Source organism: Symphalangus syndactylus, chromosome 3 (assembly GCF_028878055.3).
Source record: "Symphalangus syndactylus isolate Jambi chromosome 3, NHGRI_mSymSyn1-v2.1_pri, whole genome shotgun sequence".
Taxonomy (NCBI): domain Eukaryota; kingdom Metazoa; phylum Chordata; class Mammalia; order Primates; family Hylobatidae; genus Symphalangus; species Symphalangus syndactylus.
In genome coordinates this window covers 23,865,375-23,879,815 of record NC_072425.2, presented here as the reverse complement: position 1 = coordinate 23,879,815, position 14,441 = coordinate 23,865,375, and the positions used below count along the sequence as shown (strand labels likewise).

Genomic DNA, 14,441 nt, shown 5'->3' with positions numbered 1-14,441 from the left:
GTGAAGAAACTGCTAATTAATTTTCCCAAGGCCACACATATAGGATTTATGAATTCTATAATTCACAAATTATAGAATTAGAAGTCGAACCTGAGAAGCCCATTTCCAGAATTAACATTTTCAACTGTTGTACTAAATGGAATTTATAAAGAGTTTTGTAATTAGAAAAATTTAGAGATATAAAGCTACTTTAATTTCAGTATTTATAGAAGCTTTATGTTTTTCAGTTTAGTATTGCTTTAATTTTGAATTGTGTATGGTAGGGGTCCCCAATCCCTGGGCCATGGACCAATACCAGTCCATGGCTTGTTAGGAACCAGGCCACACAGCAGGAGGTGAGCAGTGGGGCAAAGGAGCATTACCACCTGAGCTCTGCCTCCTGTCAGATCAGTGGTGGCATTAGATTCTCCTAGGAGCGTGAACCCTATTGTGAACTGCACATGCGAGGGATCTAGATTGCAAGCTCCTTATGAGAATATAATGCCTGATGATCTGAAGTGGAACAGTTTCATTCTGAAACCATCCCCACCCCAATCCTGGTCCATGGAAACATTGTCTTCCACAAAACCTGTCTCTAGTGCCAAAATGGTTGAGGACTGCTGGTCTATGTGACGGTAGCAGTCAAGCATAAAATACATAGTGTTTAGAAGCCCCTAAAAGAATATTCTGGAACCACCCTTTAAAAAGATTTTGGTTCTTATTGACTTATCAGTAGCATAATCTATCCATTTAAATAATTTCATAGTTTTCTTTGTCTTTCAACTGCTGCAGAGGATCAGGTTACTGAGCTTGCAGAGAGGCAAGAATGTTATTTTGGCCTCTATCCGGAATGCTCTTTCCTCAGATATGTGCATGGTTTGCTTCCTCACTTCCTTCAGGCTCTGTTTGAGTGCAGCCTCCTTAAGAGAACCTTTCCTGGCCACATTTTAAAATAGTGCCCCATAATTTTTTTTTTTAATTCTCATACTCTGCTTTATTTTTTTCTTCATAATACTACCTACCTGACCTTACACATTCTTTCAGTGGTTCATTCATTCATTACTTGCTTCTCCCACTAGAATGCAAGCTCTAGGAATTGTCTTACCATTTGCTATATCTGCAGTGCCTATCATATGGTTAGGTGCTCAATAAATATTTGTTGAGTCAATCAATCAACCAGTTAATTAAAGTGATTGATTGCCATGTTGTAAATGGTACACTCTGACTTTTTCAGAGAAAGTGAGGAAATAATTTTTATTAAGGGCTAGTAGAAATAATTCAGAATAAGTCTGGACAAGAATCATGGAACCCAGGTCCTAGCCCTAGTTCTGCCACCAATTTGAAGTCACTTAATTTCAGTCTCTCTAAGCCTTAGCTGCTCATCTTTCAAAAAGAAATAATAAAGGCAAGATGCTAAGGTAGTTGAGTGTTTGTGGCCATGTAATAAGATCACAGATCAGAAATACGAGGGTGCTAAAAAAGAATGACATCCTAAGTATGTGTTTATATGTAATATATTTATACGTATACATTTATGACAAAATGAAAAAAATTGAAGTGATGAACAGGAGACCTTAATAAAAATCCTGTTTCTGTCTCTCTAGAACTGTGACCTCTGGTCAGTCACTTCCCTTATCTGGACTTATCCTCATATATAAAATGAATAGGTTTGATTAGATGATCTACAGTTAGTTTTCAGTATTAAAATATTTCTAGATATAAGATCAATATTTTTAAAACATTACTTAAAATGCATATTATCTCAATAATGACACTAAAAACTGTAAAAAATCAGCCCATAAATGTATGATAGAAGTCATTACAACAACAGATTTTCAGATCACAGTATTAGATTGACTCCTAAATAACCCTGGTTTAACTGTGTATAGTCTATGAAAAACACAAAGAAAACTAAACACCAAGTTAAAAAAAAGCAAAAAATGTCAAGAAAGTTCATTATCTGGAGTTTCTTTTGTGCTTTTTTGAAGAGGAATTTGAATAATCACTTACGTAAATTTTAATAAATAACAATTCTGTAAAAGCTGTCATGTTGTTAGCTACTCATCAAATCAAAATGCTTCCATGACTTTCTCATTCAGAGATGATACTATTCACTTGGTGTTCTCAGAAGTAGCAAGTTATTTTCAAATTAACAGAATCTGTTAAATTTAACTCTTCATTCGTCATAACTAAGATGCATTGAAAAATGAAGATAGCTTGTTTTACTTACGTTTGCTCCTGTCCCCAAGTTTTCCCCAGGAATATTAAAAAACAAAGTATTCCCAAAAGGCCCATGGTTGGAGGTAGCAGGAAACCACGGATATAACCCTTTTGAGGATAGTCTCCTTTTAAATAAACTGAACTTGAAGAATTCAGATAATCTGGTTAATTATTAATGTCAGAAAGGTGAACCTCTAAGTGGGAAAACTAGAATTGGAACTAAAACACCCTTTCATGCCCAGGAATACAGATAGGGAGTACTTTACAGGAACTTACACCCAGGGAATTTATTTTTATTAATACAAATAAAGGGACTCTAAAATGGGAATCTGGCACTATGAAGAGTGGCTCAAAGCTAGAAACCAGTAAGCCCATTGCTTTGGCCTTTCTTCTCTTGCCCAGGGCATTTGCTTTGATGTTGCATCACCTGCAAGCACACATCTGGCAGGTCCACTATAATACTGATGAAGACCCACCTGGACTCTGTTTCAAATTGAAATGATTTTAGAAGGGGCCTGGTTTAGACAGGACTCACAAGATGATCTTTTTTGGAGACCTGAATGGCAGTGTCGTTGGTGCTGCAAATGGTCTGAGCATAACCTAGCTCTGCAAAGGAGGTCGAGGGAATTGTTCCTTGGTCTGTCTCAGTCTAGAGAATATTAGGTGGAGGAAAGTTGTGACTGGCAATGAAAACACCATGTGGAGGATGCTGTCATCATTCTCTAAGCATTGGAGAATAGATATTCTTCAATATTTATTAAGTCATATACCACTCGTTCAAAGTTTGTCTTTATTCAGATATAGAATATCTTTCTTTTAAAGAAAACACGTTATACTTTTCAGTGAGGATTTTAATAATTTTAATATAAGAGCTCCAGAAAAACAAAGCTTCCTATAACAATTGAATCTAGTAATTAATTCACAATATACTAAAATTTTATGTATATATATATATATATATATATATATTTGAGACAGAGTCTCTTTCTGTCACCCAGGCTGTAGTCTAGTGGCACTATCTCAGCTCAGGGCAGCCTCCGCCTCCCAGGTTCAAGGGATTCTCCTGCCTCAGCCTCCCAAGTAGCTGGGACTACAGGCATGTCCCACCTCATCCAGCTAATTTTTTGTATTTTTAATAGAGGCAGGGTTTCACCATGTTGGCCAGGCTGGTCTCGAACTCCTGACCTCAGGTGATCCACCCACCTTGGCATCCCAAAGTGCTGGGATTACAGGCATGAGCCACCGTGCCTGGCTGATTTTTAATTAAGTTAATTTTTATGATGTTTTATGTTCATTAGAATTTTTTTATTTACTACCTTCTCTTCTTTAGTACTATTTTTACCTTAATATATAATATGTACTCTTCTTTAAAATAATAAAACAGATGTCTCTAAACATATTTCTATAATGAGATATTTATGATATATAAATGAGATATTTATGGTCACATTGGCATTCTTTGCTTTGAATTAATAAAGAATAAACCAAAAATATTTACAAACACTTTAATGCTGAATTCACTAGGGAAAAACAGGAGCACAAAGGGAAATTTGGTATACAAATTTCACTAAAGGTATCTCTTGCATATGTCGTTGAAATGACAAACATTTGCCACTATTGTCTGATCATCTAGCCCATTTATTTCAAAAGGGAATCTGTGAAATGATTAAGCTGGGTTGCAAAAGATGGGTCAAGTTAAAACAAACAGTACTTTTGCCATCATTTTTGGGAAATGAAATTTAAGAGAGAACAAGAACACTCAAATCAAGGTAGGTAATATTTGTATTTTAAGTGCAAATAAGTTTGTTTGCTTGAGCTATAGAGTAAATACTGATAACGAATATTTGCAAGCCATTGTCCTGTTTCTCTGGTAGAAAACATTTAGAAAATGATGGATCTCAAAGATTCTCAACAGAACTGAAGTTTAACAATTTATAGATTCTCAGCTGTGTTTAGTCAAAATTTTTTATCTACCTTCTAAATGTGGCTCACAGGTGAACTTTTGAGGCCCGGCACACTGGCTCACACCTGTAATCCCAGCTCTTTGGGAGGCCGAGGTGGGTGGATCACCTGAGGTCAGGAGTTTAAGACCAGCCTGGCCAACACGGTGAAACCCCGTCTCTACTAAGAATACGAAAATTAGCCAGGTGTGGTGGCAGGTGCCTGTAATCCCAGCTACTTGGGAGGCTGAGGCAGGAGATTCACTTGAACCTGGGAGGTGGAGGTTGAGCACAGATCACGCCACTGCACTCCAGCCTGAGCAACAGATCCAGACTCCATCTCAAAAAAAAAAAAAGACGATTTTTTTCTTTATAATTTAAAATGTGACCTTTGGTGAGCCTTTCATTTTTATATAAATACTGCATTTCTAAAAGAGAAGAATCTCAGATCTGGCAGCAAGTTTCATGGTCACCTGACCTTCCTGCTAATGCTGCCTCAATTGTCCCTTCATGATTGAGCCCAAATGACCTAGCCTAGTACACAAGGCCCCTCTTGAGCCCTGCTTAGTTCTCCAGCCTCAACATTCCATTCTTCACTCCAGCCAAGGAGCTGAATTACCTGATTGTTCCCTGAAGTCACCTTGACACCAAGGTGCTCCTAGCAGGATAATAATTTTGTATCTTTCAAATGGATATTCTTTAGTTATTTTATACTTACTTGGTAAAATATGTCTGGACACCAATTTTCTATTAATACAAACTACAGAACTCTTCTTTATGTATAATAAAGGATTTTATCATGTATAATTTTCAAAATCAGACAGCTTATAGGGAGGTATATTAATGGGTTGTAAATTTAGAGAAAAAATAAGCTACATTTTGTTTGTTATTGTTTTCAGAAATTCAGCCCATCAGATTGCAAACTTCAAGTGCCTGCTGGCTGGCTAGAGTAAGAGAGGTGATGTGACCCATAACTGCCCCAGATAATTTTCATGTGCCTGTTCCATGTCCAGAGGCCAGTGGAGAAACAGAGGCATCTCCTCAGAATTAAATTATTCTAAACGGAGACATGGGAATCATACAAGTTTTGTTCAAGAGTGGTAGGCTGGCACTAGGCAGGTGAGTTATTCTAAGTAAAACCCAGTATTTGTCCCTCTGACTGCTTTTTGGCTCAAGCCCGCAGTCTCATGTTTTAATCCTTTAGGAGAAAGGCTCTAATAAAAGGCCAACTGAAATCCAAAAAGAACTACTTCAGTAACTCTCCATGGGATATAGAGGAGAAAGGCACTGGAGGCTTCGGTGCCAGCAGTTTAAAGACTGACTGGAGAGAGGGCGGAGGTGGAGCAAGGTGGCTGAACAGAACCCCCCCAGAGATAGTTCTCCACACAGGAACACCAAATAGGACAACTATCCACGCAAGACAGCACCTTCATAAAAGCCATAAAATCAGGTGAGTGATCACAGTGCCTGGTTTTACCGTAATGATAAGGAAAGAGGCATTGAAGATGGAGTGGGGGTAGGGGGGAAGGTCTCCCTGCATTGCCTACACCACCCCTCCTCCAACCACAGGCTGCACAGCGGGAAACAGAATCTGTGTGCTTGGAGGAGAGAGAGCAAAGTGAGTACGGGACTTTGCACTGGAAGTCAGTGCTGCCCTGTCACGGTGGAACATAACACAGGACAGAACTCTGCAGGCGCCCAGAATTCTGACAGCACGTTTAGGCAGGCCTTGGGACAGAGGAAAATTCTCTGCTCCAGAGGGAGAAACCCAGGTCATGGCTAGCTTCACCACTGGCTAACTAAAGTGGTCTGAGGTCCTGAGTCTATTTGAGTGGCAGTCAGGACACAAGGACTAAAGTGTGTAGACTAAACATAAAATGCTAAGCACCCCCAATTTGCCCCTTATTGACTGAATGAACTCCCACTTGGCCAAAGAGACCCCAGAAACATCTTAAAAATTGAATTCCTGGCCGTGATGGGAAGGGAGGTTAGACATGCCTTGTTATACCCCCTCCCTTTGGAGTTTAGGCACAACTGACCAGCATTCAAGTTAAAAGATCATAAGATGGACAAAACAGACTCTGTGGCAATAAGATACCAAATTACAAACAAGACCTCAGGCCATTCACGCAAGGAATCACACGCTACAAACCATAAAATATCATTAAATGAGTTTTAAAAGTTAACCTGGTATAGTCTGGGCGTGGTGGCTCACTCCTGTAATCCCAGCACTTTGGGAGGCTGAGGCAGGCAGATCACCTGAGGTCAGGAGTTCAAGACCAGACTGGCCAATATGGTGAAACCTCGTCTCTACTAAAAATACAAAAATTAGCTGGGTGTGGTGGCAGGTGCCTGTAATCCCAGCTACTCAGGAGGCTGAGGCAGCAGAATTGCTTGAACCTGGGAGGCAGAGGTTGCAGTGAGCCAAGATCGTGCCATTGCACTCCAGCCTGGGCAACAAGAGCAAAACTCTGCCTCAAAATAAATAAATAAATAAAAATAAACCTGCTGTAATATGGCTTACTTTTCAACCTGACTCTGATATAGCATCACATGACAGATAGCAGACCCTGTAGGGAATAAAAATATTTTACCTCAAAATATATTTGACATATTTTGAAATGGCCCTGCAAAGCTATCTTTTGTGGGAGAGATTTGCATCTGTAGATAATCTCCATTAACGCAACCAGGCCTTCCCTTTCTAGGCTTTTCCCAGATCTAGCAGAGTTGAACTGAGAGTCTGACATCTCAAAGGTCTGCAAAGAGACAGACATTTGCCATTGATTCTCTCTGAGGGCTGCTATCTATGAGGGTTCATCTACATAACAAGAACCTTGGACCCCACAACCTCCTTTAACTCAAGCATTACTTACTATTGACTTTAAGCCTTTAGACAATAGCTTAACCCTCTCAACCAATTGTCAACTGAAGAATCCTTAAGACCCACCTATAACTACTAAGTCCCTGCTTGGAGATGTCCTGCTTTTTTGGGCTGAATCAATATATACTTCCCATGTATCGATTTATGTCTTCGCCTGTAACTCTTGTCTCCTGGAAATGTATAAAATCAAACTATAACCTACCTGCTTCGGGCACACTTCCTCAGAACCTCTTAAGACTTGTTCCCAAGACCATGATCACTCATATTGGCTCAAAATATTCCACTCTGAAATATTTTACAGATTTTTTTTCCTCTGTTAGCAAGTCCTTGGGCAAGGTCTAGTGCTGTCCTGGTCTTGGAGGCAGTGGACTTAGGGTGCAACACAGTTTGACATTAGCTGTGGCAGCCACAGGAGTATGTATGTCACTCCTTCCCAAACTTCAGGTACTGATGCTTGGGGAGAGATTCCTTCTGCTTGGGGAAAGAAGAGAGAAGAGCACAGAGGACTTTGTCTTGCAACTTGGGTATCAGCTTAGCCACAATACGGTAAAACACCAAACAGATTCCCAAAGCCCCCGATTCCAGGCATTGTTCCTGGATAGTGTTTCTAGGCCCACCCTGGGTCAGAAGGGAATCCACTGCTCGGTTGGTATGGACTTGGTCCTGGCAGGATTCACCATCTGCTGACTAATGTGGCCTTGGGCCTTGAATAAACATTAGCAGCAGGCATAACCAGGCAGTAGTGGCTGCAGGCCTTGGTGAGCCCCAGTACTGAGCTGGTCTGGAAGGCTGTGGGCTTCAGGTATGACCCAGTGTGATGCCAGCTGTGGCCAGTAGAGTGTCTGCATCACTCCTCCCCCAGCTCCAGTTAGCCAAGACTGGAGAGAGATGCCTTCTGATTTGGGAAAGAGAGGGAAGAGAGCAAGAGACTTTGCCTGGTAACCCAGGGAATTCTCCCCAATCTTCCCAAGTCTTAGATACACCAAGACTGTGTATCTAAGAGTCTGTAAGAGTTTCAGTGTTCCTGGGCTTAGGGCACCCCCAAGTGCTGAGATGGCTGCAATAACCACAGGCTTAGGCCACAAAACTCAATCCCCTTTGAATTCTTGGAAAACCTTCTCAAGGACAGGGACAAACAAGCCTGGACTATAAAGATGGGAATAAATACCTAACTCTTCAAGGCCCAGACATGGACGAATATCCACAATTACCAAGAACATCCAGGAAAACATGGCCTCACTGAATGGACTGAATAAGGCACCACTGACCGATCCTGGAGTGATGAAGATACATGACTAATCAGACAGGGAATTCAAAATAGCTGCCTTGATGAACTTCAATGAACTTCAAGATAACAGTGAAGAAATTCAGAATTCTATCAGAGAAATTTAACAAAGAGATTGAAATTTTTTAAATCAAATGGAAATTCTGGAGCTGGCTAAAATATAGATTACTAAGACAAAGAAGTGTATGGCTACATTTATTCCCCCAATATTTGTGACTACATATTATTTTATCAATAAAATATGAAAATTTCTTTTAAAAAATCTTGGAGATAGAAAATTCAATTGATAAACTGAAAAATGCATTGGAGTCTCTCAATAGCAGACTTGATCAAGCAAAGAAAGAATTTGTGAGCTTGAAGACAGGCTATATGAAAATACACCGAGGAGAAAAAGGAAAAAACTAAAAAGAAAAAAGAACGAAGCATGCCTACAAGATCTAGAAAATAGCCTCAAAAGAGCAAATTTAAGAGTTACTAGCCTTAAAGGGGATGTAGAGAGAGAGAGAGAGAGAAATTGGGATAGAATGTTTATTCAAGGAAATTGTAACAGACAACTTTCCAAACCTAGAGAAAGATATGAATATCTAGGTACAAGAAAATCAAAGAATGCCGAGCAGATTCAACCCAAATAAGACTACTTCAAGACATATAATAATAAAACTCTCAACAATCAAGGATAAAGAAAGGATCTTAAAAGAAGCAAGAGAAAAGAAACAAACAACATAAAGGAGCTCTAATACATCTGGCAACAGATTTCTTAGCAGAAACTTTACAGGCTTGTGGGATGACATAGTCAAAGTACTGAGAAAAAGAAACATCCGACCTAGAATATTATACCCAGCACAATTATTTTTCAGACATGGAGAAACACTTAGACAAACAAAAGCTGAGGAATATTATCAACATTAGACCTATCTTATAGGAAATGCTAAAGGAAGTTTTTTCAATCTGAAAGAAAAGGCTATTAATGAGCAAGAAGAAATAATCTGAAAGTATAAAAATCGCTGGTAAAAGTAATTACACAGAGAAATATAGAATAATGTAACACTGTAATTGCAGTACGTAAACCACTCATATACTTAATAGAATGACTAAATGATAAACCTATCAAAAATAGTAACTACAATTATTTTTAAGAGACAGACCATGTAAAAAGATATAAATAGATACAACAAAAAGGCAAAATGCAGGAAAGATAAAGTGTAGAGGTTTGTTTGGCTTTCTCTGCTTGCTTTTAAAAACTTTTCTTTGTGATAATAGTTAAGTTGTTATAAGTCTAAAATAATTGTTTATAAGATGTTACTTGCAAGCCTCATGATAACTACAAACCAAAAAGCTATAATTGCTACACAAAAAATAAAAAACAAGGAATTAAAACATACTACTAGAGAAAATCACTTTTACACAAAGGAAGATAGGAAGGAAGAAAGGAAGAGAGGACCAACAAAACAAGCAGAAAATGAATAACAAAATGTCAGTACTAAGTCCTTACTGATTAATAATAAGAAGTAAATGAGTGTAAATGGATTAGAATCCTTTTTAGAAGGCACTGTAAACAGTTTTGTCTCTTGTTATGGCATTGATTCCCTTTAGTAGATTCTGTGTAACCTACTTCTTTATCTCATAAGCTGTAAAAGGTCTTTGCTCCAAAATATCCTTCTCACTCAGACTTTAAACCTGATGTTGTTTGAAGCATTCTTCTCACTTCTCAGTAATCAGTCTAGCAATTAAGAAGAAATGCCATAAATATTAATCACATCTCAATAAGACCTGTAAACTCCACTGCATTTAAATGAGATTTTATGAGACTCAGACATACAGGACGTATTCTCAGCCTTTAAGGAGCTTATCCAAATGGCGACAACACAATAGCTACCCATTATTAGTTTCCAACATTTATCAGTTATTGTGATAATTAACTTGCTAAATTATCTCTCATCTTGACAACCACGCAGAAGGGTGTTATTACCCTCTGGTTACCAATGAGTAAACTAAGGCTCAGAAAAATGTAGTGCTTCAGGGAACACATCTAGTAAGTTGCAGAAATTTCTATTTGATTGTTTGGGATCCGTAGAAAAAAGCCAGGAAAGATACCAAACCATGCTGAAGTCTTTTTTTTTTTTTTTTTTTTTTTTTGAGACGGAGTCTCACTCTGTCACCCAGGCTGGAGTGCAGTGGCACAATCTTGGCTCACTACAAGCTCCGCCTCCCGGGTTCACGCCATTCTCCTGCCTCAGCCTCCCGAGTAGCTGGGACTACAGGCACCCGCCACCACGCCCGGCTAATTTTTTTTTTTTGTATTTTTAGTAGAGATGGGGTTTCACTGTGGTCTCGATCTCCTGACCTCGTGATCCACCCGCCTCGGCCTTCCAAAGTGCTGGGATTACAAGCGTGAGCCACCGTGCCCAGCCTATGCTGAAGTCTTACCTTCTCTTTGACACCTTCTCCAGATATATATATATATATATATATATAAATTTTTTTTTAGATGGATTCTCACTCTGTCACCCAGGCTGGAGTGCAGTGGTGCAATCTCAGTTCACTGCAACTTCTGCCTCCTGGGTTCAAGTGATTCTCATGCCTCAGCCTCCCAAGTAGCTGGGACTACAGGGGTGAGCCACCATGCCTGGCTAATTTTTGTATTTTTAGTAGAGATGGGGTTTCACCATATTGGCCAGGCTGGCCTCCAACTCTGGACCTCAAGTGATCTACCCACCTCGGCCTCCCAAAATGCTGGGATTACAGGCGTGAACCACTGTGCCCGGCCTTTTTTGTCTGTAACTAATTCTGTATTTTATAAACTCTTAAATAATTTATATCCCAGTCCACACATTTTGATTCTTATTATATACTATTGTGTATTCTAGGCAAAGGTTCAAATGCACAAGGTGGGAATAAATGTTACATAATTGAATACCTAGTCTGGCTTATGTCTGGTTCTCCCTTCCTCAATAGAGCTGGAGCAAGACTGGCTGAAATGACCACCAGGCAGATGGCAAATTGGGAAGACAAACTGGAAAGGTCAGGGGTGGAAAGAGATAATAACTGGATAAGCCACATTCTGGGAAATACAGTGGTTCAAATCTACCGTGGATAAATTTGTATTTGAAGATTGAATGGTAACTGGGAAAAATAGAGAAGAAAGCCATCGCTAGCCATTGCTTAAACTATGCTTGAAAGTCACCAAAGCAGTGGGTTGGAATAGCATGTACCAAAAGGCCACTTCACATCCTAAATAATGATGGAATAGGATAGGATTTCAGATAAGGAAGTAGGGAGGAAGTGGAAAATAATAAGGCTAAAAGAAAATCCAGTGTTAATAATGGATTTCAGTTAAGCATATTTTCCTTAGAGGAATCAAAAGGAAACAACATACAAGGAGGAGATGCTCACTCTCCCTTTATCTCTCACAGTTTTATAACTTCACCTGAATCTGTTCTTTCTATACCCTAGACCTTCTAATGAATCAAGCTCAGCTCATTAACCACCTTCTTTGGTTCCACTGACCCACGCTTTTTCAGACAATGTTGCTTTCTGTTCATCATAAGTTCCTTCATCTAATTCTAATACCTGGTACTCATCCAGTGGCTAGATGTGGTAGCCAGACTCCAAGATGGCTCCCAGTGGTCCTTACCTCCCTGGTATTCATGCCTCTGTGTGGTCCCTTCCCACACTGTATCACACTGATTCATCTGACCAATAGAATACAGCAAAAGTGAAGATGTGTGACTTCTGAGGTTAGGTCATACAAGACATTGCTGTTTCTGCCTTTTTCTCTCTTGAACTGCCTGTTCTAGGGGAAGCCCCCATGTAGTGTGCACACTCAGGAAGCCTATGGAGAGGCCCATGTGGAAAGGAACTGCAACCTCCTGCCCAGAGCCGTGTGAAGTGAATCCTCCAGCCCTAGTCATGACTTTAGGTGGCTGCAGCCCAGCTGTCATCTTGACTGCAACCTCATAAGAGAACCTAACCCAGAATTACCTAGCTAAGCCGTTCCTGAATTCCTGCCCATAGGAACTGGGCAGATAATTAAGATGTGTTGTTATCTTAAGTCATTAAGTTTTGGGGGAATTTATTACATAGCAATAGTTAATTTTACACTAGATTAGCTGTTTTTATAAAAATATAACTTTCATGAAAGCTCCTTACATTCACTACCACCACCAATAGGCCCTTGCTCCTCGGTCATCAATACTTAGAATTTCCAAGTGTACTTTAAGTTCCTGAAGAGCAGCAGCTTCAGGAGCCAACTTTGAAAGCGCCACCTGCTGGTATTAACTTAATAGCTTCCCAAAGAAAGCTGGAATAATTAGTGCTGATTAAGTCAGTGCTTAGGTGCGACAGCTTTTCATGGTAAACTCTGGCTTCTTATCTTATATTAATATCTCTTCTGAGAACCAGCTTCTTCGCTTCCTTGAGATAACAGCTGATTTGCCTTCTTCTTAAGAATGCTGAAATGCGATTTTCTTAGCACTGAAAATCACATAAACATTTATGGAGTTCTTATGATTACTCTTTCTAGGATTACTCTTTCTTGCTTTTCCAACTCTTTTCTTTCTGCTTCAATTATTTTTAAAAGAAGACATGCTAAAGTCTCTGTTTTTTACAAGAAAAAAGCCAGATATCACAAAATCTTTTAATTTTTTTTCCTTCCAAAATAACTGCCAAACCTCACAAACACTTAGTCTATCCCTCCCCGCCCCACCAAACTGACTCTAAGTAATTTTATTTCCCTCTATTTATCCTGAGACCCCTAGAATGCTTTCTGGATATCTTCATAAAAGTTATATAGAAAATATGAAATTAATAAATTAATAAAATAATTGCCCAGCAGCAGAAGTCACTTGATGTTGTTTGGAATGATTCAGCATTATACTCATTTTACAGACAAAGAATCTGATAATCATAAGGTCTGTATTGCTTCATTTAAAAATCCTAGAATTGGGCCGGGCGCAGCGGTTCACACCTGTAATCCCAGCACTTTGGGAGGCCAAGGCAGGCAGATCACCTGAGGTCAGGAGTTCGAGACCAGCCTGGCCAACACGGTAAAACCCCGTCTCTACTAAAAATACAGAAGTTAGCTGGGTGTGGTGGCAGGTGCCTGTAATCCCAGCTACTCAGGAGGCTGAGGCAGGAGAATCACTTGAGCCCAGGACATGGAGGTTGCAGTGAGCGGAGATCTTGCCACTGCACTCCAGCCTGGGTGACACTGTGAGACTCTGTCTCAAAAAAAAAAAAAAATAAATAAATAAAAATAATAAAAGCCCAGAATCACACACACAAAAAAGTAGCTCTGGCCATTTACATAATTTGAATGACCTTGTGCAAGATAAAAATGTGGTGTCTCTTATTCAAAAAACCAGGAAAAATGCTGTTAAGGTATTAAAATATAAACATAAAGCCTTTTCCTTTAGCTTGGCCAACATGGCAAAACCCCATCTCCACAAAAAATACAAAAATTAGCCGGGCATGGTGGCATGTGCCTGTAACCCCACTACTCGGGGCACTGAGGCACGAGAATAGCTTGAACCTAGGAGGTCGAGACTGCAGTGAGCCAAGATCATACCACTGCACTCCAGCCTGGGCTATAGAGCAAGACTGTCTCAAAAGAAAGCCTTTTCCTTTCATCTGTAGTCTCTCCCTCAATTTGTCATGGTGCTTTTTAAGATTTGCTATTTATCATCATTGTAAATAAAGGGAAATTAATAATTTTAATTATTGGCATGACTTTTATCATTCATCTTCATATTGTGCACCAGTTTAAGTTGCAAATATAAGAGCATTTCACTTGCATGTGGAATTGCCAAAATTACACAATTTGTATGTCGTAGCTCATACATGTATATATATTCCATTCTTCCCAGAACAGTGGAAATTATGCACAAAACTAGCTCAACTGTTTTTATTTTACTTTTTGATATGTGTATGTTCTATGCACACTCTCCACCTTTGCTTTCTGAGGACAAGGAAAGCCTGAAAGAAAAAGGAACTATAAATTATCCTATCTTTCCCTTTCTTTCTATGTTATCATATTCAAGGTAAACATAATAGTTCCCTAATACAAGGAAATACCACAAGTAAGAAAGGATATGATAAGGCTCCTTGTTTTTTTGTTGTTGTTTTCTTTCTTCTTTTT

General features: G+C 39.3%; 1 protein-coding gene across 3 annotated transcripts in view; it reads right to left on the bottom strand.

Annotated features, from left to right (window-relative positions):
* Positions 1–14,441, bottom strand: part of C5 (complement C5) — a 129,274-nt gene that overhangs the window by 96,360 nt on the left and 18,473 nt on the right. The window contains exon 1 of one of the 3 annotated variants that reach the window (XM_055271250.2): positions 2,210–2,303. The exons of 1 other annotated variant lie outside the window; for it this stretch is intronic. In XM_055271250.2, coding sequence (XP_055127225.1) covers positions 2,210–2,274 — 65 coding nt within the window. In that variant the 5' untranslated portion in view covers positions 2,275–2,303. Of the gene's footprint in view, positions 1–2,209; positions 2,304–14,441 lie in introns of those variants that run through there. One more of the 3 variants, XM_055271251.1, reaches the window with a different exon arrangement.